Genomic DNA, 22,468 nt, shown 5'->3' with positions numbered 1-22,468 from the left:
GACACATTAACGAGCTCGTTTTGGAACTAACGAGGCAAGACCCCATTTACTTTGGAAAGCAGGAAAACAAACAAAGGGGAAAAAAAGACGGTGACGCTTTTTCAGAGGACGCCACGTGGGGAAGCAAATGTATTTTGCGCCGACTCTCCGCGTTGCTCCTTATTGGAAGCGGGGCGCAAAAACACTGGCACATTAAAACAAATTGCTAGGAGACTGCGTGCAGTTAGCGGCACGCTTGCTATAAAAGTCTCATTTCATCTACATTCATCGACTTTTGTGGCTCACTTTGAATGGGGCGCGCATGTTCCGCCGGGCTAAAAAAGCGCGGCGTGGCCACCATTGGGATGTGCCACCAGATGTTTTCTTTGTCGTAATGTCTTTTTAATCACCGACCTCCCAGTCAGATGCCAACCGGCGCCACACGATCCCATTTGGAACGCTTGCGTCCCTTCGTCTTTTCTCGACGGGAGGCGTCCATCACTTTTAACAAGCCGGCGCCCCGGCAGACGTTTCCAACGTCGGCCAGGCATTTGGAGCATTTAGCTGGCCTTTTTCGTCCGTCACCGTCCACCTTTGGAGGAGCCCGCGTGATGGACAATGTTGCACTTTATTTGGGATGGAGAAGGAAGGAAAATCGGCACCCATTGTTGGATTTGGGAGCAAAAATCAACCAAGTCGCATGCTAGCCATAGAGTAAAGATACAATTGGAGGGGGAAACACGACACCGGTCGCTCTCAACATCAAGTCAAGACAAAGAAAGGAGTGTCAGTCAAAGTAGCATTTGTATTGATGGGCAAGATCATTCAAGCTCGGACAATATTTAATTCATTTCCATTGGAACAAAAATGGCCACACTATTGTCCTCGAGGATCATTTAACAGTTGTCCATCTTTTTCTTCTCCACTTAAATAGATGCTAGTGGGGTCTGACGTTGTAAAATTTGCCTGGCTTTTGAAGAATGGCGTCAGAAGTTGAGGCGGCCGGACCAGGCATCCCAGAACAGACGTGTCGACCCCCACCGCAAACAAACACGTGGGGAGACGGGCACAAGCATGTGTCGGCGCTAGGGAGGTCCACATGCTTTGCATAAAAGCCCCTCTAACGGAAGGAAAAGGAAAGGAGCTGGCCCACAAAAGGAAGGAAGGAAGGTTGGCCATGGAGACTTTTGAGACAGAGAGTGAAAAGTGAGGCAGGCCAGTGAGAAAACGGTCGGGGTGAAGGACACTGCTGAGGGGGGGGGACTGTAAATTGCCGCAGGGATGATGGAGCTCCAGCGTGGCCTCGTCCATCGCCTTTCCTCTCCTTTCCTTTCCTTTTCTTTTCTCCTCCGAGCCCAGAGTGGCTGGCCAATGGCGACGCACCAAGCATCCTGTCACTTTCCTTTGTATCAGCCGGCCCGTCCCAATGGAATCTCCTTTCTATTGTTTTGCCCGCCGTGGTATCCACTTTGTAAAGTCCCCGGCCGGCTCCCTTGATCCAGAGCAAGCGTCCTTCTCCTCCCTCCCTCCCTCCACTCGTTTCAACTCCAATCATTGACATTTCCGCGTCCTGGCAAAACGCCGCTCAAGTCGAGTATGACACATTTGACTTAGTGGGTTCATTTAAAGAGGGTTTATATGTGCGCAAAAAGGGCCTTTTAATGGAGACGACATAAAGCCTATCCAGTATGTGTATTTGCTTTCTCGAATCATGTACTCGGAGAGCTTCTTTTTCCCCCGGGGTTGAACTCAGCCAATCGTGGCCCAGCTATCAGGCCTGCCGCGCCCCGCCCCGCTCAAGGACACGTTGATTAAAGGGCCACCTTTTCTTCCCAGATAGAGGAAATCCCTCCAGAGACAAGGGGGGGGGCTTGCAAATAAAATGGAGTAGTACTCTTTGGGCAGACTGTAACAGTGCTAGCACTGTAGCAGAAATGGCGTCTCGGGAGGGAGAGAACCGGGAGGCGGAACGTGGAGCCTCTCGACAAAACGGGGATGCGGAAGTTCACGGGTTACAAAGGACGGCGGCGTGGCGGGATATCTGTGAGAAGGCGAGAGAAAAAGATAGAGCGAGAGAGAGCGAGCCGAGCCGATTCAGGCCAGGAAAGTCTATACTGGGATCAATGGGTGGCCTGTCCTTTGCTGCGTCTGCATTTCCTCTGCCTGGCCGACATAATAAAGCCTTCTCAGTCCCAAGACGTGCGTGCGTGCGTGTGAAAAGGCGCCGTTTGTGTCTGTTGCGGCGCGGGAGACGGAATCAATCACCCCCTTTTGCACACAGGTATTTTCTTCAGTAGGGCAGGTCAAAGGGAACTTTCTATGCACTCGCCCCATCAAAGAAAAGCCACGTCTCGCCCGCTTCCGCCAAACCGGAGCGCCGTCACCACAAAAGGAGGAGCGCCATCGCCGGCGCCATCGCCGGCGCCATCGCCAGCGCCATCGCCAGTGCCGGCGGTCCGCCGCCTGCCAAAATGCCAGATGAATTTGCCGTTTCCCGGCGACTCACCGCACGTTGCCCAATCGTATCGGTTCACAATAGGAACAGCGTGAACTAAAAAGGACAGACGGCCGCCTCAAAAGCCGATTGCTATCTACCAATCATTCCATCCCTAACCCAAACTCTCACACACACACACACACACACACACACACACACACACACACACACACACACACACACATGTACTTAGAGAGACTCTAAGTGACCTGACGTTCTGCGTATTGTGCAAGCGTTGTTGCGTTGTTGGCCCCAAGTCTCAAAGTGAATCATTCCAAATGTTTGTCCCCTGTGAGACAAGTTGACTTTGCTGTGATGTGGATTCCATCAAGATGTGGAAAAGGAATTCTTCCCTTGATTCAATCCGCTAAAAGAACTCTTGTGAAAACACATTTATTGGAGTTGTTTCTTCACGTTTTTGGCAAATCAAATATGAATGGACCATATGCCCAATTCTATGGTCCTGCACTAACAATTAACAAAAAAAAAAAAGCAGGCCAACCCCCCCCCCCCCCCCCCACCCCACATTCATCGTAGTCATCCATTAGATGTGCCGAGCCTTGGTCGTTCGGTCTTGATTAAAGAGGTGGAAAATGAGGAACGACGGCAATTGAGATTAAAAAAAAAAAAGATAGACAGTGAGACAAGAGACAAAAGGTATAAAAATAGAGATGCGGCGGGATGAGAAAGATGAATCATTTACTGACATGAGGAGAGGAAGGTCATCAAGGTTTAAATATTCATTAGGAGTGTCAAGTTGAAGCTTTTCCATCTGGAGGAATGAAGTTGACTTCTTTCATGTTTACAATGGTGCCGCAATCATTCGCTCACTCGCTACGCTATTTTACAGCAGTAGTGCACAACTTACTTTTGTGCTTTGTCTCTGTCTGATTGGGCGCTGAGCAGCTTAGGGGTTTCTCCCTGCCTGCCTGCCTTCCTGCCTTCCTGCCTTCCGGCCTGCCGACCTGCCGACCTGCCGACCTGCGTCCTGCCCAAATTCAAACTGGGGCGGGTGAAGACACACCTGCAAGGCAAGTGAGAAAGAGAGAATGAATGACTGACTGGAGGGAATCACAGATGGATGGCTACTCGACCATCTTTCTTCCTTAATACTCTCCCACTGTACACAAGTAAGCTCTCATTTACGTCCAGCCGCCGTAGAACCAGCGCCCCGCCTAACCTCCCCCCCCCCCCCCACCCCCACCCTGATTGCTTTCTCCTCCGCCCACTGATGGGTGTCCTGTTCCCACTCTCTCTGGGAGAAGCAGACCTCCTGACGTCTCCGTATTGATCCTCCCATCTCCCTATCCTGCTATCTCCCAGACTCGCTCGCTTACTCCTTTGCTTCTGTCACACACACACACACACACCGTGCACACACAAACGTGCGCATGCATTAGGGTGACAAGATAAAAGGGTTTGTAAGCCCCGAGGCAAAGACAGATAAACATGAGACCGTAGACTAGAAAACATGTCGTTAAAAATAGTCAAAGCCTGGGTTACACCGTTTAAAAGAAAAAAAAGAAGACCGTCTAATTAACTGTCAAACGCTAACGATTTTGGTCAAATCAGACAATTGACGTGACCGTCCAAAGACGGTTAGCAAGAGGGAGCGTTTTTGAAATAAACATCCTATTTGTTCTCTTCCCCAAAGGAGAGGAAAAAGAGGAAGAAGAGGAAAAAGAGGAAGGAGCTCTTCATCCCTGGCATCTTGACAAAAGACTATCGGAGGGAATCCGTCTCTGCGAGATGTTGTCTCGGAACTAATCACTTCAACGTATGCAAACAAGGTGAAGTAGAGAAATGGAGAAAGGTCGGGGGGATGTTTTACTGGCTCCATTACAGCACGAGCTGAAAATCTGCTCTGGAAAATCACACAGTGCATTTTCCCGCAGACTTTGAGAATGTACGGCAGGCACAAGCAATAGGATTGGCTTTTTACTAGCTTTAAGCTTATTTCTTGCTGTCGTAAAAGAAAGTGATGGCGAGGCGCGCGCGATACATCATGTGTTTTTTCACTGCACCGGGCAAATGGACAGCATTGGCCTTTTCGTATCTTCATAGAATGAAAAGAGTGTTTTGAATGAGCAAAGTGCTTTTATTAAAGCCTGCCTTTTAAAACAGGCCTGTCTCCCATCAAAATGAAAAAAAAGAATAAATCTCAGCTCTTCCGCCAAACACGGCCGTAAAGACTAACGACACGGCCGTGACCAACTGTGTAAACAAGCAAACAAATCCCTTTTAAGACTAATAAAGTCACGTCTTTCAGCCAACGGCGGCGGCAGCGAACGAACGGAGGAAGTCACCCGGCAACTGCTAGCTTTGCTTGGCAAATGTTGCCGAGTCCAAATCCTTCCCGGAGGAGGACTTCCTTCCGAACGGCTCCCTCCGACGCGTGGTTTGACGTCACGGCGATCATCCTTTGGGCGTTTCTGTCGAGCCCACCCCGAGAGCACTCCCCTAAATGTGGCCGGCCTACCCTCTCCTATCGGGCCAGCCATAGAGCTAAATGGAAGGGCGGGGGGGGGGGGGGGGGGGTTATGTCACCGATCGATAGCCGCCGTGAAAAACGACGTGACTTTCAGCTGTCGCGGCCACGTCCATCACGTTATTAGCATGAGCTCATCCCGCCGACCAACACACACGCACACACACACACGCGACTTGCACTTGTGTTTGTGTGGCAGCTCAGCGGATGCCCCTTGTCACAGCTCTTATTTCAGCCTTCTGAAGTTTCCTAATTGATTGCAATTAGAGCCGTTAGCCTGCAAGGGTGGGGCCGTGGCACAGAGGCTTACAGTCTGTTTGTGTGTTGGTGTGTGTGTGTGTATTAGAGGGAAGGACTCTGCTTGAAATCAATGAGTCTTTTTCAGTCAAGACGTGGGCGTAAACAACCATCTCTCTCTCTCTCTCTCTCTCTCTCTCTCTCTCTCTCTCTTCCCCTCTATACTTATACACATATAGAGGGCAAATAAAGCAGGAGAGATGGGCAACGGAAAAACAAATAGGATGGCACGCAGTAAGATATTGCAAATAGCTCCTCTCCATGATGGAAAGAGCTCCAGTAAGGCCTGATGATGCATTTTGTTTTAGGATACGTAGTGGATGCCCGGAAAAGAGCATCACTGTGCAACTCTATTATTTGAAGCTAGGGGGGGATTTTTTTTATGGCCCTATTTAAGGTATGAAACCTGTTCTCCAAAAATATGTACACACACGCGTACTATACCTAAACATGGGGTGTAGGTTAACACTATTTGATTTTGGCGAATAATGCTTTTTAGCTAGTCGCGTGATTGTCTCCAAAGTGATTTTGGTTGAGCGTCTTGCTTTCCTTTCTTTGATAGCAACTTGAGCAAGGCAAGATGCAAAATATTCCAGCGCATTCCTTTTTTTTTTCTTCTTTGCTTGAATGTAAGATTTTCAGCAGGCAAATATCCTTTGAAATGCAACTTTTGATCTGATGAGTGTATCTACAAGTCAAAGCTTTCAAATGAGACGCGGCTCCCTCAAAATAAACACAAAAGGTGAAAGCTTTGGCTCATCCATTTTTAAATAGGACGACATCAAGCCAGTCAATCGAAAAGCAACAAAAAGGTGTCTGTTTGAAGTGGTGAATGTAAGCTTCCACCGCTGATGTGTCAAGTACAGTCAGTCGGCAGTACAGCAAAATGTTCCCACAAAAGTTGATGCAAGTTAAAGCAAGTAAAGTCAGGGTGTTTTTTTTTTTTTGGAACGCTTTGCAGATACATCCTGAGGAGTCCTGCCATCGCAGTGACCGTTTGACCAAAATCTTGGGAAACCATCGACAAATGGACATATTGGCGGCAATCCCCGTGGCTCCCGGACGGATCCGACGTCTATTGCCGTCAGTGGCAATGGCTTACTGCGGGATGACTGACAGTCCTGTTATATTTAGCAAATAAGTTGTTGTTGTTGTTGTTGTTGTTGTTTTTTGCCAAGGACAAAGCGACAGTGTCAAGTTTGCGTGGGTTGTAGCGGCTCCAAGCGCACCGGCAAGCATTTTCATCTTCCGGTAAAAAATGCAAACAATAATAAAGTATTATTTTGGCAAGACCTAATGAGGAACATCTGTTACAGGGATTCCGTACAGGAAGAAGAAGAAGAAAAAAAAGGGAGCATTCATGTTGAAAGTAGAGCGGCGCTGGCGCTGACGCTGGCGGTGGCGGTGGCGGTGGCGGACTTCCCTCTACGTAACCTTATAGTCTTGAGCGCTCATTATGAAGGGATGGCATCGGACCGCCAGGAATTTGGATATATTGCTACATCTGTGTCCACTCTGTCAGGGCCTATACTGGACAGCTGTGTGTGTGAGGTTAAATTTCTTCTGTCCAGTCCATACACCCCCCCCCCCCACACACACACACACACACACACAGCCATTGAGCTTCTTACTGCTGAAATAAACCCACGTGACACAGACAGGCGAACCTGAACCTGAAGGCAACACCCAAACGGGCCAACAGATGTGATTTTTGACAGCTTGGGCAGTTCAACCGTAAATGGAGGGGGTTTTATTTTATTTTATTGTATTTTATTTTTTTGCTCCTACTTATCTTGGACTCGCCATTAGAAAGAGCAAAATGGATGTATTCCGTTGCCATACATTTGACAGTTGTGGACCTTTTTCTTTGGATGATTTTTCAACTAAAAATGCAAAGGAAATGGAATCTACATCTCTAATCTTCCTTTGAATTTGATCCTAAAACAAAAAGTCGCCACTCATGTTAGACACAATATGATAATAGGTAGTTGCCAAATGAATCAATTGTCTTTTTGTTTTTTTTCCATTTGGCGTCCGTCCGGAGCCTCCAACAGGGCATCCTCGACGTTGGTCACGCTGTCTGGGACCGCGAGCGCGAGCGCGAGCGCGAGCGCCTGCAGGTAGTGACGCCTGCAGGTAATGACGCGCCAGCAGGTAATGACGCGCCAGCAGGTAATGACACGCCAATGCAGGCACGATGCGCGCGCATGCGTGTAGGTCAGCGCCTGACACGGACCCGATGAATGTTTGAGCTGAGCGTCCCTCCATGACGGTGGCTGGCAGTCAAGCAAAAGATCTTCAGGATCCTGGAAATCCCTCAAAATGGGCCATTTCAGAAGGGTTCGGAGGGGGCCGGGGGGGTGTCCAAATGGATTGTAAGCCACCAACTTGTCTTCACTTGGCCATCGAGTGGAGAGTAAAAAAGGACTACAAAGGGAGGAGCCAAAAAAGCCAAGACGCCAAAGCAAAAGGTAACATGAACAGGTGAGGGGCGCTTGCATTGTTTTCTTCTCATGCAAATATTTTTTGACCTGACTGGACGCGGTCCCCTCCCTTGCCTTGCCAAACTTTACAACAAGCCGCTGCCGCTACATGTGTGTGTTTGTTTGCTTAGAGCACCGGTGTCAAAGTGGCGGCCCGCGGGCCAAATGTGGCCCGCCGCCTCATTTTGTGCGGCCCGAGAAAGTCAATCATGAGTTTCTGTTTTGGGATCAAATTATAGTGAAGAGTATAGAGGTATATTCAATTTCATGATTTTTCCCCTTTTAACTCATTTTTTAAATCCATTTTTTTGGTCTGTAGTTCAAAAGTTATGTTGTAAAATGTAAAAATATTATAAAAAAGCTCAAATAAACATTATTTTAGAACTATTAAAAACTGAATATTTTGGGCTTTTGATCCAGTTCTTATAATCCAATAAAAAAATGGAGTTGATGTTATTGCGGCCGACCAGTGTGACACCCTTGATTATAGTCGTTGGTTTACCATTTGGCATTTTCCCTTTTGCCCTGCACTTTTCCATCGAATAACAACCATGTTTGAATGGCACTCGGGAACCTTATTCCCATTTGAAATTGCAATAAGATGCTATTCATTTTCAAATGAGATTTGATTCCGTTTTATTGATTTCCGAAGCCGGCGTTGAAATACTTGTGCTCCTTCCCCTCCGCCATTAGCACAGGGCTTTCAACATCAACCCGTTCGTTAGACGACAAAAAAAGTCCATCTCCATGACACCTCGCGATGAATGTTAGTTATTCCAGCATGAGCACATTCATATTCATCTTGTTTACATCCTTCAGATCCACGGTTGAATTTTTCCAGCTCAGCGCTTCTTCAATCCTCCAATGACCAGACACAAAGAGGTCATACGCGCGTGCCAACAGCAGAAAATAAATAAATAAATAAAAGGACGTGCCGACACAAAACAAACAAGCAAATCAGCAAAAAAACAATCCCGGGGGGGCCTTCCTACCGCGGGGTGCCCGCTCGCCCGCCCGCCCGGCTTAAAGCCTGACGCCGTTCCTTTGCCCGACTCAAATGATGGGTGGTGAACGTAGCATTTGGCGGGGGAAAGAGAGAAAAAAAATCAAAAACCAAGACCTACATTTACAGAGCGGATTAAAGTAGATGAGCTTCTAATTACACATTGGGCATTCAGCCACGTTTTGTGGCAAAATCCGTTCTAATCTTTATTCTTTTCTAGACAGTCACAACTATTGTAACCTGCGTGTGTGTGTGTGTGTGTGTGTGTGTGTGTGTGTGTGTGTGTGTGTGTGTGTGTGTGTGTGTGTGTGTGTGTGTGTGTGAGGTATGGCTGGAAAGGCAGAATTATTTTGGGATGAAGCACGCCATCCAACGAGTAGCAGGCGGGAGATAAAGGCGCAAAAGTACGAAAAGATGAGTGTCAATTGCCCATCATTGGCCGTAGGATTGGCCACAGACCCAAAAAGCTCCTCCTTCTTCTTCTTCTTCTTCTTCTTCTTCTTCTTCTTCTTCTTCATTGGAGCCTTTTTGGTGTCCTCCTGGCACCAGACGCTTGTCCATCAATAGTGTCTCCAATAAGTGGCCAATGATGAAGACTATTACATTGATAATATCAACGCCATGAGCGTCCTAATGTACCTGGATGACTTTGGCCGAGAAGGTTTTGAAAAAAAAAAAAAAAACCTGGGCCTCCTGGTCACAACTGTAACCCTTTCTGAGTACGGCTCTGCAAAGGGAAGGGAGAAAAGGAAAAGAAAAAAAGGCGAGTGGCTGACGTGATTGGCCGTGATTGCCGGCAAGCCGTCGGCCCAGCGCTAATGTAAATAATTGAATGTTCTCCGCGTCTCACGTGGGCCTTGTTTTGTCTCTGGAGATGAGGGGGCCAGTCTGCCGACACGGAGATGCTGGCCATCGCCACGATGAAAGGCTCCGTCGTGTCCCGGCCAATTCATTTGGAGCCCACGTTACATATTTCAATATTTCAAGAGGAGACGTCTCGGCGCTGCCATCTAAATTCAACCCACGACTTTCAGCTCCCCCTACGTTTTTGCCATTTTTCCTTTTCGACTCAATTAGCCGCAAGAGAAGGTTTGGCGAGAGGGAGAGATTCGGCACAACCGCCGCCGCCGTGGCTAAAAAAAAAAAAAAAACGTCATCTTTTAGCAGAGCTCATTGGCCTCTTTCTAATATTCATCTGTGCATGCAGGCCCTGTCAAATGTAGTCCTTCTCATAAATTGGACTCCCAAGCAATTAGAAATGAAATAAAGTCTCTCACGAAGTCTCAGTCGTCGGTGGCGGTGGCGTTCTTAGACAAGGCCGTGCGTGTTCATTTACTTTGGATTTAACGTTGCTGCCGCTTCAACAAAAAAAGGGGGGATTATTTTAATGAAGAGCCTTGGAGAATGGAGTGCAAATTGAGGCCAACGCCCGCCACTCAAGCCCAGCGGACGGAGAATCCTGGTTTTACCAGCACACAAATCTCAAAGTTTTGCCAAACTTTTCTGTTGGTGTCTTTCTGGACCGCTCTGTCTATTGGCCAGACATGAAGAAACCGCTTTGTCGGACGTGTGTGGCGTTTGGTCCCAGCCAGGCGGCCTTAAAGTCACGGCGCTTTTTCCCCCCCCGACCCTTTTTATTGCATAAAGAGCTCCATTTTGTGATTGTTATAAGATGAGTGAGCTGGTTAAGGAGCCGGCTCAAATTTCAGCCAAAGGTGGAAATTCCCAGCTCCGATATGTTCAAGTAAATCCCGTGCGCTAATGGAGAAAACTGCATTTAATGGCTCCCATATGCACTTTGCTTGAAACGGTTTGTCCGCGTTTGCTTGCTGCCACTCATCCTCCTCGTCCTCCTCCTCCTGGTTGGATGAAAAATGCCATTTCTTCAACTCCTATGAAGAGCCCCGTGAAACAAGACGAGTTGAGTTGGTAAAGCCCTCCAATGACATTCATCATTTTGTACAGCGCCATGTTTGAGGAAACGGAGCCATTGACGTCGGCATCCGAGCCACTTTGCCCGTGCGTCCACGTCGGCCGCAAATAGCCGACCGTTCACACCCCGGTCTTCAATTACCCCAGCGTGCATCTTTTTTTGGAATGCGCAGCCAACGACACGCATCCAAATCGCAATACATGACTTTGCTTAAAGAAGAGAAAGAAGAAAAAAAAAGCCTTCCTTCAAGACGACATATAATCAATGCATTGCAAATTCCTACCATTTTGCTCGATGGCATTTACTCATCGAACGACTTTTCCGCCTGAAAAAAAAAAAAATGATAACAAAATGGTTGTCGTCTTGTGCGCGAAATGGGAAAAGTTTGAAAAGTCCTTGAATGAAAGTCGGGCCAAAAGAAGGGCAAACAGCAACATGATTACATTCCTCTCATCTTTCTTGTCTGGCCTCCAACAAACACAAATCTCTGGAACCCGTTCAATATTTGTCCAAGTCGCACAGAAGCGCCAGTCAGTGTGCGAGGCCGTAAAAAATCCATGAACAATAATACATAAATTTGTCACGGGCTGGGGAAAGCTGAATGCGTGTCAGGAAATTGGCTCCCTGTTCCTGAAACCTAATCCATTGATCGCATGCTAGCATAGCATGCCAGGAGCACGGCCACGCGCACGTCGTTCCGTCCGTCCGTTAGTGGAAAGAAACAGGCGTGCCTGGCCACCTCTGGGAATTCACGCCGGCCGTACCCGCGTAACGAGTCAAATAACATTTATTTGGCAAACAAATCAAGAAAAGGCCAGCTTTTGCACCGCCGCAGAGAGCAATCACGGGACAGATGGTGCTGTAAATGTTACATCTGGAGGGATGCTTTGCTTTGTGGATGGCTGGTGCCGTGCCTGCCGCCCTGCCGCCCTGCCGCCCTGCCGTGGTGGCGCTTCTGGGCACCCGCCTGACGGCCCGATTGGATTTGAAATGCGCCTCCCACAAATAGAATGAAGGCAAAGGAGCTCTGGCGGGACGCTTTCATTTCTTTTCGCCCCAAATTCCAAATAAGATGAACTATTTTGGCGGATTCCGTCGGACCGGCCGGGCTGGCCCGCCCCGCCGACGGGCGGCGCTCTATTTTGAGGCGTTTGAAAGGCCGCCGTCACGTCAAAGCCATTCCGCTTTGATGGAAACGACACGGGCGCTGGAGAAACGCAACCGCGGGGAACGGAAGGTGGCAAAAAATAGGCTGGCTGGTGGCGAGGAAACAATTCAAATGCATATCTGCAATGAGAAGAACAGATGGCGCCAGCCAAGGAATTTCATGGAATTTGGTGGCTTTTCACACGCACTCTCTTCATTTTCCATTTGGCTTTGGCAGCTGACAAAGTCAAATCTTAACAAGGCAGCCAGTTGGACAAAAAGGAAGAGCGTGGTGTCCAAATGTTCATGGCAAAATACATTTTTCAAATTCAACAAATCCTATTTAGGCCTGGCCACCTTGTCAAATGATATATTTTGGGAGATGGGACGGATGCTAGCCTTGAATGATGGGGCTTGAATGATGGGGCTTTATTGATGGCGGTGGCGGCGGCGCACATTTGTCCTGCTTAGCATTCAACACGCCGCCACCTAACGTGGCTGTCGGCAGACGCTGATGAAAAGCCGGTTTGAATGCCACGGCGGGCGACCGGGCCCAAAGAGCACCTTTGGAATAATCCATGGGATCTTGGCTCGTCGATGGACGGAGAGAAACCAGAACGCCGCTCGTCCTCTCCTCGTAGAAACCGAGCCCGCGCACGTCAAGCGCGCCAGTGGAATGGGGCTGGATCATGTCGTGCGTGGGTTGTTGTGTTGCCTAGCAAATGACATTTTCCCTAACTCTGGGACCATAACCCCCCCCCCCCATCAGCGAGCCTTACAAACAGCGAGCACAATGTAAAGGATGTTGTTAATATCATTAGAGGCACTTCCTGTCATGGGCCAACCACTCCCTCCCTTTTCAGCCATAATCAAGCGTGCAAAGTAAGCATCAAAGGAGACGTTGCTAATAAACCTTCAGAGTGGGTTACAAAAAAAAAAAGAAAGAGCTGCCCCGTCCATTCCGGTTCAAGTGTGCCACTATAATTGCGTTCACGCTGAGAGGATTGCCATCAGGACAGTTAAGTTAGCTCAACAAAATGCTGCTTTTGAACTGACTTCATCTTTAGGACATTTTTTTAAGGACGACTTCTTGATCTGCGCATTTGACGCTGGAATTTGAAATCCCATTGGACTTTGCCAATCATCAGTGACAAAGAAATCGTTTTTTTTTTTTCTCTTTGAAAAGGATCTTTGAAAATGTCTTTTGGGCTCGGTTTTCCTTTCCCAAACAATTTGGTGTAGATGGCAACGTCCTTGGATTTCTATTTTTTCTTTCTTTTTTCCTTTCGACACTCCTGCCTCCGACGCCTACCATAATGAGACTTAGCGTCGACCCTTTGTAGCGGCTCAGGGCGAAGGAAGGAAGCGGCGGCAGCGCGTTGCTCCTGTCAAGCGCCTTAATTGGGGCCAATTCACAGTAAAATCTTGTCATGTTTTCAAGCCCTACGGTGTATTTAGTTAAAAGCCAAGCGCCAATGGCGTGGCGTGGGCGTCCGTGTTTGCCGCCGCTTGGAGTTTTGCTCCCCACAAAAATGCCACGTTCACGGCACGGATCTTTTCGAGGCGCCTCGCCGCCATTTTATTCCTCGTTAGTCGAGACCGTGGACGGATGACGCCGACTTTGTTTATTTGCCGGCATTTCCTCCCGGAAAGCCCCCGAGACTCGTCGGGTGCGGAAAATGGATAGATGTTATAGCTCGTGATAGTGTCTCTTTTTTTATGACATTTTCGCTGGCTCGCCGTGGACAAAATGTCAGCGATACAGCAGCTTCCCATTGGTAGTCGGCGCCTATTGCGGCAGCCTCAGAACGCCTGCCATTCATGTACTCGGGCCTCCGTTTTCCACATACGCCAGAGGACGTCTATCCACGCACGCACGGACCTTCGGAAAAGGTTTCTCACGGGCCACCTTTCCGTCTCCGGCTCACGTTCCCGATTTTTAAAAAAAGGAATCTGGCTGTTTCATCCTTGAACCATTTCAGACATTTGAATGGAATAAAAAAAAATGTCCAAAAATAACAATTCCGACAAAGAGACTCTGCGGGGGGGAAAAAAAGAAAGTGATGGGAGCCCGCCCACCACCAACAAGGCATGAAAACGCTGCTCCATTAGGAGCGCCCGGGTTAAGCCCAGTCTGACACGTCTCGCTTTGATCAGCCGTGAGCTGGGCTAAACACCGCGCTAAACTCCCAGCCTGGAGAAGAGGAGGCGGAGACACGGGAGGAGGAGGAGGAGGAGGAGGAGGAGGAGCGGGAGTGGGAGTGGGAGGAGTGGGAGGAGGAGGAGGAGCAGGAGGAAGAGGAAGGTGGCCAGCCAGGCTTGGGGAAACGATGGGAGCCACCAGAAGAAAGCAGCCAAAGGGGATGGTGACACGATAAAGAAAAGTGGAGGGCAAAGATGGAAAGGATTTCAGTTCCCGTCCCAATTGTCGGTCAAAGAAATAAATGGCGGGCCCTGGCCCACCCCAAAAATGTCATTTGGGCTAGCCAAAACGCGCCGCTCTCTCTGCTGGGAGGGCGCTAATCCATCAGGCCGTGATAATGGCTCCCCGGCCTAGCTGTCCGGCGCAGGGGTCACGGCATCCCGTGACCCCCTGCCCAAAGCCCCTCTCCCAATAGCACCACAGGACGCGCTCCCTGGGCTAATTGTCCTAGCTAGTGTCAGCTTATTCTTTGCACCCCCCCCCCTACCAACAGCCTTTCCACTTTCTCTCTCTCTCTCTCTCTCTCTCTCTCTCTTTCGGGCTTCTTCTACAAACTCCTGTCTTCTTCACAACTCTTGGATGTGCGGCTTTCTGCAAAAGTGCGGAATTGGCGGATGGCCTTTCCTCAAAACGGACAACGGCAAGTAAACGAAGCTGGTATCAATGAGGCGGACGAATTTGGCTCGGGGAAGATGAGCCACGCGGAGCTCTCGGGGGGGCTCGACGGCGGGCGGATCGGCGTCCGTGTCCCCCATCTGAGAATTTCAACGGTGGCCAATCCATCAAGCTCCCGGTCAGCTGACAAGACAGGCGCACGTACACACGCAGTCGGTGTCAGTCGGGTTGGGTCCGTCGGACTGAATGCAACGACATTCCATTCATTCCAAGCGCACGCTGCTAATTAAGAGCGTCGGCCCCCGCGGGCGGAGGGACGCATTGATGGAGACGTTTCCCGGGGCTGCGCCGGCCGACGAGTCGGCATTGCCGGCATCCCATCTCCGTCTCTCCTTTCTTTCCCATTCGTTCCCATCGGGGCAAGTCTCGGACGACCACAAAGCACGGCGACGAGTACACGTAGCAGATGAAAATCCAAAGAGTAAAAAAAATAAGCCCCCCCCCCAAAAAAAATCAATGTTGTACTCACTGGAAAGCTGCTCTTTATTGCCTGCTTTTCCTGATCTGTCTGTCACTCCTTATCCTCTTCCTCTTCCTCCAGTGTGGCAAGGGGCGTGTACCGTGTCAGTCCGATAGATGGAGGAAAGTTGCCGCCAGCGTGTGTGCGTCCGTCCGTCTGTCCGTCCGTGTCCGTGTGTATACGCTGGCGTGGAAAAGAGAAAGGACGTGCGCATCTATCTCTGCGTCTTGCCTTGCTTGGAGTGAGCCAGCCAGCTCAGGCTGTTTTAAACACACTGACTGCTCTGCCCCATGTGACCACAGACAGGAATACATTACTGACACACACACACACACAGTCTCTCTCTCACTCTCACTCTCGCTCGCTCGCTCGCTCTCGCTTTCCACACAATTCACGTCCACAGTGCACCCCCTATCCACTGCGAAGAGTAGTGTAAGAAGCAGTGCACGCACATACTAAGTTGACACAATGTGAAACGTGGGCCAACAAGCCGGCATTCCGTGGCTATTTCTAAGTCAGAAGCGGCCGCCACCATGACGCGCAAAGAAAATAAGGGTGGCGCGTGGCGTGTGTTTGGGGCGTCTTGGGCGGAGTGCCGCTCTCCACCTGAAAGCGCTGACCTTTCGGCTAATGGAAACCTTTTAAAATGGACCTTCATCTGCAGAGCGCCTTTTTTCTGCATATCTGCCAGCCAGCCAGCCAACACGCCTTTAAGAAACAACAACAATAACAACGACAATGACACATTGGTCAGGTGTTGCCGCTGGACAGGTCCACTTTCTTTTCAAATGAAACAACATTTCAGTCAAAGAAATTAGCGCGTTGATGGGATTTGGAACGGTGCCCAACCACAGCCAAACCAGAGCAAACTCATCTTTGGATTGTCCTGGGAAAGATGGCGCGGAGATAGCGTGGCCGGGAGAGAGAGAGAGAGAGAGAAAAAAATCCATAAATATGCAACGCTTATCGGCTGCTCTCGGGGGTTTCAGCGCGGGTCGGCCGATGGCAGATAGCATCTTCTTGGATGGCAGACTGTGGACGCAAAGCAAAGACGCACCTTCGGGCCCCCGAATCGGCGCCGCCGTGGCGCTCGCCGGCGCCAAGCCAAATATTTACTAGGACTCGCGCTGATAAGACGGACGTAAAAGGTCCGTGTTTTCTATGCCAGCCGCCGAGGCTTGTTTTGGCCGCTTAAATTGGACTTCTTTACAAGTGATATTGCTGGAGGCTTACACGTTGTTGTGGTGGTGTCCAAAAAAGACGTGTGCGTGTGTGCGTGTGTGTGTGTTTGGAATGAGAAGAGCACACACAGACAGACGGCTGATACAGTCAAAACAAGGCAATTTCAGCCAAGTTGGATTATTGCCATCTTTTTCATCAAAGTTGAAGATAATAACCTTGAAAATGAATGTATTGCTTACTCTTAATGGAATATTTGTAAATCTTTGAAAATGTTGCGTTTGCAAACTCATTGACCCTGTCGCCAATCGCAATGCATCCAAGCAATAATGACCCACACATACTTCCTAAAAACAAAATCCCAAATGAAAACCTTTCGGAATTTGGCACAGTGGGTGGGTGGTGGTGGTGGTGACTCTGTCATTATGTTCAACCATGTTGGCAAACATCGTTAAAACTAGCTTTGACCGCAAAAACAGCCATACTTTGGGAATGAAAGGCCCATTTTAAAACTATAGCTTAGAGAGCAATTCTAGCGTGCCATCACAAATCATTCAAAAAGGAAGACAACTGCCATGCTAACATCTTTTCTTCGCCCTGTTTTTTTCATGCCTTTTTTTGTCATTCTGTCGCCCATTAAAACCCGACCGTGTTGAGGTTTTCAATCCGATATTTCCGCGAGTATGGATATAGTAGTATTGAAATAGCGGCGGGTTGGGCTCAAAGTGTGCTCAGATTGCCTTTCCGTCTATTGCTCTGTGGCCAAGTGCTACTATTTTGCCCCGACTTGCGTGAGAACCTGCGGTTGAAATGCAAAAGCCACTCGTGGACCACAAAGTATTTTAGTCCTTTGAACAGCACAACTTTGGAAGTCACCCCACATGAGTCAAGTTGGTCAAGTCTTACTGGGTTATTACCAAAGGAATTCCATGTTGTTGTTTTTTCCCGTGCTGTCATTTGCTTGGATTTAAACACAGTAATCGAACTTGGATGGATGCGCAACAAATCAGCGGGTTCCTCTGTGATCCGAGTGGGCTTGAGCACAAAACTGGGACAGCTCTTGCTAGCTTGCTTCCTTGCTTGCTTGATTTCATGGCCATGGGAAAGCGGCCCAAGGAAGGAAAAAAAACGGACGGCGAGTTTACAAACCCGCGTACCCTCATTTACCAGACCACAAAATGTACTTGACTTCTAGCAAATGACAATTTTCATTTTTGGGATGTTTTGCCGCGGCTTCCAGCGGCCGGCCGAGACCTTCATTGGAGGTGGCGGTTGGTCCGGGTTCAAAGGTCGAGCCGTGGCGGCGTGCTCCTTTCACTTCCATTTGTCCTTTCACACGTGTGTGTGTGTGTGATTACAAATAACATGGCCCAAAGCCACATTCTTTTCTTACTTGGATTCCAATCAAAGGCGTCCACGTGAAAAGTCCAAAACGTCAAATGTTGTTTTTGCGTGGCAAACCAGGAGAAGAAATCACAATCAAGCTGCTAAAAAAGGCATAGCGGGCCTTGCCCGGACGCCCGCCCAAAGCCGGCCGGCCGGCTTTGTCCACTAATAAGTGGCTGTGGCTAGCCAAGGTTGCTTCCGCACTGCTATTTATCGACAAGGGCCGCCCCACTTCTTGTTGATTCAGCTTTTAAGGCTATTTTATCTTAGCCACGTGCACGCGCGCACACATTGATGGAGAGGACCGCAAAGGTTGAGCGAAACCAAATGCGCTCTTGAGAGATACTACAAGACTTGAAAATTCAAGCAGGGGCTTTAATGAATTCCTCCCGCCTCAAAATCCACCCGTTTGTAAAAGTTAATAACCTGAGCAAAGGCCGGCACCATTGGCTGAAACATCCCTTCGCGAAGAAAAATGGACACATTAACATTGGACAATGCTCAGTTAAATTTACCATCGGACGATCGTAAAGAGCGACGGTGCAGTTCGACGGTTAGCACGTCCGCCGCCGCCGCCGTGCGCCCGTATCGAGGCTTCGTTTGGTCCCCGGCTTCCCGCGTGGCGTTTGTAAGTGAATCACTTGTCCTCGTTAGGTTACGAAGGATGCGGCGCTTCGGCTCATTCGTCCTGTCGGCGGCAGCGGCAGGATAGCCTTAGCTCAATGCATGGAGTGTGGGGGAAAAAGACTTTTGGGGTCAAATCTGCCTTTGGTAGAGAGATATCCGCTTCGTGTATGCGTATAACAGACGAAAGAGCAGCCGACATTGTCACCCGATGAAATGTTATTTGTCTCGTCGATTGGTTTGATAAAGCAAAGCGTGCTTTTCGGGCAGGTGTGCCAAGGTGACATGATTTGGCACCTGGCGGCGTCCTGAAATCCGTTGCCTCCTCCGCCACCGCCGCCGCCACCGCCGCCACCGCCGCCCCCGTCTCTCCCCGGAGCTCACCCGGCAAATGTTTAAATTACACGAGCAAGTAAGCAAGATTAATTAAAATGATAATCTAGCGGCGGAATATATTTCACAGTCAACGGAGCGCCAGTCGGGCGCCCGCACGCACTTTTTAAGACAAAGTGGAGTGCTGACCTGTACATCTGTTGGCGGAATAGCCATCAAGCCAATTACCAGCCCCCCCCCCCCTTTATTTACGCCTCAACATCATCACCATCCTTTCCTTCTCATTTTCATCAAGTTTGAAAAGAATGCAAACATCTCTTTTGACTTTTGTCTGGTTGAGTGCCAGGCCCGTCACGTTGCAAACTGTGTACTGCGCTGAAAGAATGACATATCGGACCGTGTTCAAATGAGTTTGAGCCGGAGGGCCAGTGAACGCACCAAACAAGACACTTTTTCAGCTTTGACGTGAGATTTAATCTTGGGGGAAGCTCCCCTTCGAAGTCGCAAAAAGCCAAGACCAAGGTGGAGGCCGAGCCGGGGGAATGCGGCCCGGCCGGTTAGAGGAGGTCCCTGAAAGGTATGCTGAGCGGCCCCATTCTTTTCTGGCACTCCAGGTCGAAGGTCGCCGCCTGCTCGCCCGTAAAATGGTTTTGCCAATCCCCGACCATTCCTGGGGCGGAAGACAAAAAACGCTCAGACGCGGCTCCGCCACGGGACAAACTTTAAGACCGGACCAAAGTACACTGGGGGAAAATTCTGCAGCAACCGCGTGCTCGGTAAAAAGCCAATTCCTGTCAAATGGGGCTGACTCGCCATTGATTGTGGGAGCATTTCTGGGGTCACTCTCGATTGATTTTGGGTGACTTTGCGCTCTTGACCTCACCTTGTGTTGATTTGGGGGACACCTTGTGTGGACGTCGGCCCCCTTTCAAAGCTAAGCCCACGCCTAAGAAGAGAAATCAAAGGGGACGGCACCTTTTCTCATGAATCTGTAGTTGGACGTATCGTAGATGGTCTTTGGAAAGACGCTGTAGTTGGCCATGGGGTTCTCCCTCATCTCTTTGAAGCTGGTCTGCTCCACCACGCGGTCGATGGCCTCGTCGGTGAGGGACAGGTCCAGGTACTTCATGAGTCGCACCACTTCACGCCGGGGGTCCTGGGGGCGGGGCCAGAATAAAAAAATTAAAAAAAAACACCAAAAACAATTCCAACCGCTAATAACCATTCCGTTTGAGCAAAGTGCGTCAATACCTCTTTCATGTCTTCGTAGAACAGGTAGAAGATGTTCCATTTTTCTCGGCCCTCCCAGTAACCTTTGACGTGATCGTACCAGTAGCCCCATTCCACTGGAGAGGGCAGCAAAGACGGGAGGAACACGCACGCCGTTTTTTTTTAGGGAGGCTTGTAATCATTGACTTTCCCCAATCAGAAAGTACTGCTCCGTGCTTTTGGGGAGGCTTTGGGGAGTACCTACATTCTCCGTTCAGGAAGTAGTCCAGGAAGGCATCCCAGTTTCCAGTGTCGGGAGTTGTCATGTTGATTTGCTCAAAGTGGAAGTTGCTCACCACCGTGTCCTTGGGATTGCGCGCCACGTAGATCAACTGGAAACGGAGACGTGGCAGCCTCATCCCGTGGCTGGCCCGGCCTGGCCTGGCCCGGCCTGGCCCGGCCGTCCCACCTCTACTTACTTTGCACTTGTTCTGGAAAAAACCCTGTGGGACCAACTGAAGCGGCAGATGGGTCTTAATCAGGCGCGGGGGATCCATTCGTTTCAGGAGATCCAGACCTGACCATTGACAGGAAAGACACATTTAGCGTGGGCCCGGGCTCCCACTGCCCTGAAATTTCCACCCCAATGGCAACAACCGTCTGGCGTCCGCTCACCTTTTTCCTCCCGAATGCGAGTGGAAGCCTCCAGGAAAGCGCATCGGGTGGTGATGGGGGCCCGTTTGCAGAGCTGGGCGTCTCCGTTGTGAAAGAGCTGGTCCACCACCTCCACGGTCCACGTGGTACCTTTCGACAGGCAAAAGTCACCTTGGAGCGAATGTGGCGTCATGGCCGTTCGTTCACCTTCATTAGTACATCATCTTTTTGGACCAAAGACTAGAGTGACTTTCCACGTCTGGTCCCGACTAAAATGCAGTCAAAACGACACCCGTCAATTGCTTTGGAAAGAGGAACTTTCCCAAACCTGACTTGGGGTAGGAAGAGATGAGGACATCTTTGGGATCCGGGAGAAAAGCCGCCACATCCTCAAAGTCCTTGGCGATGTGGTCCGGGAGAGGAATCCCCTGGACGTCCATCAATTTATAAGCGCGGGCATCTGAAGTCAACTGCTGCTCCGACATGGCCAAATTGGACAATTTTGGAAGAAGCCGGTGGGTGGGTTAGTTGCTGGCTAGTGATTCCGCCAGTCACGCTAGAAACCAGGCCCTTTATAACAGAGGGAGCGTCAAATTGCAAGATTTAGCTTGATGCCCAACCCTAACGTCAATCTTTTTGGACATTGTTGAAATTCCAGTCCATTGAAGGAGGGGGGTGAAACAGCAATTAAAGTCATTTTTCTTCAACTCACAAAGTTGAAAAAGAGCAAAATGACCCCCCCGGTTTAACCGGCTTTTCAAATTCCGCTCTTCCATTTGAGCAGATCGGCCCTGCCGATACTGGATTTGAAAATGACCTGATTTCAAAAGAGTCACGGCCATGGCTAACGGAAGCACGGTCCAGATGGCGCTTCTTTCCTTTGGCGCCGCCACGGACGGTGGCACTTTCGCAACACACCATATTTAAGGGGGAAGCCACCAGGCGCAGCCACATCCATTCTGGACATTTTTCAAAGCTTTTTATATTCGACGAACAAAATTCCCCATTTAGACATTGGCAAATAAATGACGTTGGGCTTGGATGAACATGTTTACGTGGACTCGAAAAGGTGAAGGTGAAAAGCGGACCCCCCCCCCTCCTCAGTCGCATCTGTCATCCCAAAGAAGAAACATTCATTCGACTCTATTTATATCGGAGCGTTTGTTTTCACGTGCAAAAAACACACGTCTCCGACGCGTTGCGGCCACGTGCTTCCCGTGGACCTCCGACCACGCTTTGGCACCTTATTCCACGCCAGCGGCTCTTCCATCTGTGGAGAGAAAGGCTAGTGGCTAGAAAAGTCTGCCAAAAAACCGAGCTTGCTTTTGCTTCCGATGCAATCCCCATTGAGGCACGTAGCCTCACCTGCAGACAAGACGCCCTTTGTATAATTGTGCCGTGCCGGCAGACCAAGATGAGAGCTTTCTACACCTGGGACTTGACCTTGCCAAAACAACGTGCTGTGTCAAGTTGCTGCGTGCGTGCGTGCGTGCGTGCGTGCGTGCGTGCATTTGTATGCGCCTGTAGTCGCCTGGAATACAGTAGAGCGTCAAGAGAGTGGTGTTGTGTGAGACAAACGTCATACTGGCCACTCTTGTCTGGCGGCTGACGATTGCTTTGAAAGGATTTTTTTGTGCCCAGTGGACACTGTCATATCAGCTAACAGCAGAGCCATCAAATGGAAAATGGGTCATCGTGGTATCATTCATGCTATGAATTACTGTGGTATATTTTGGAGGTAGGATGTCATGGCGGCTTGTTCTTCTCCAGGTGATGGATCCATTTTTCTTTGACACGCCTTTCATTTCCCCGACCCCCAAAATGCGGCAAAGGGCGCCGTGGCCGAAAGCTCCTTTTCACGGGAAACCACGCTTTGGCGAGCGTGAGCGGCTCCATTGTCCGAGCGCCGGCAATATCTT

At 49.6% G+C, this 22,468-nt stretch overlaps 2 protein-coding genes and 1 long non-coding RNA gene across 5 annotated transcripts in view; 1 reads left to right on the top strand and 2 right to left on the bottom strand.

Annotated features, from left to right (window-relative positions):
* Positions 1-7,167, top strand: part of LOC144210713 (uncharacterized) — a 36,462-nt gene extending 29,295 nt beyond the window's left edge. Inside the window, exons 2-5 of one of the 2 annotated variants that reach the window (XR_013329439.1) lie at positions 3,383-3,606; positions 4,131-4,266; positions 6,223-6,512; positions 6,578-7,167. This is a non-coding gene — a long non-coding RNA (uncharacterized LOC144210713). The remainder of the gene's footprint in view (positions 1-3,382; positions 3,607-4,130; positions 4,267-6,222; positions 6,513-6,577) is intronic. The other variant, XR_013329440.1, reaches the window with a different exon arrangement.
* cntfr (ciliary neurotrophic factor receptor) overlaps positions 1-15,470 on the bottom strand; it is a 53,021-nt gene extending 37,551 nt beyond the window's left edge. Inside the window, exons 1-2 of one of the 2 annotated variants that reach the window (XM_077737514.1) lie at positions 15,174-15,470; positions 3,345-3,500 (exon numbers count right to left, since the gene is read on the bottom strand). The gene's annotated coding sequence lies outside the window, so the exon portion shown is untranslated. The remainder of the gene's footprint in view (positions 1-3,344; positions 3,501-15,173) is intronic. The other variant, XM_077737512.1, reaches the window with a different exon arrangement.
* Positions 15,471-19,243: 3,773 nt separating this feature from the next.
* Positions 19,244-21,034, bottom strand: LOC144210799 (sulfotransferase 1C2-like). Its single transcript, XM_077737691.1, has 7 exons — positions 20,878-21,034; positions 20,571-20,699; positions 20,375-20,472; positions 20,161-20,287; positions 19,938-20,032; positions 19,662-19,842; positions 19,244-19,356 (listed from the first exon to the last, which is right to left on the bottom strand). Exons 1-7 carry the CDS (start codon positions 21,032-21,034, stop codon positions 19,244-19,246), a joined length of 900 nt encoding a protein of 299 aa, XP_077593817.1.
* Positions 21,035-22,468: the final 1,434 nt, after the last annotated feature.

The sequence above is a fragment of the Stigmatopora nigra genome, chromosome 17 (genome assembly GCF_051989575.1).
Source record: "Stigmatopora nigra isolate UIUO_SnigA chromosome 17, RoL_Snig_1.1, whole genome shotgun sequence".
NCBI lineage: Eukaryota > Metazoa > Chordata > Actinopteri > Syngnathiformes > Syngnathidae > Stigmatopora > Stigmatopora nigra.
This window is presented reverse-complemented; position numbering and strand designations above follow the sequence as displayed.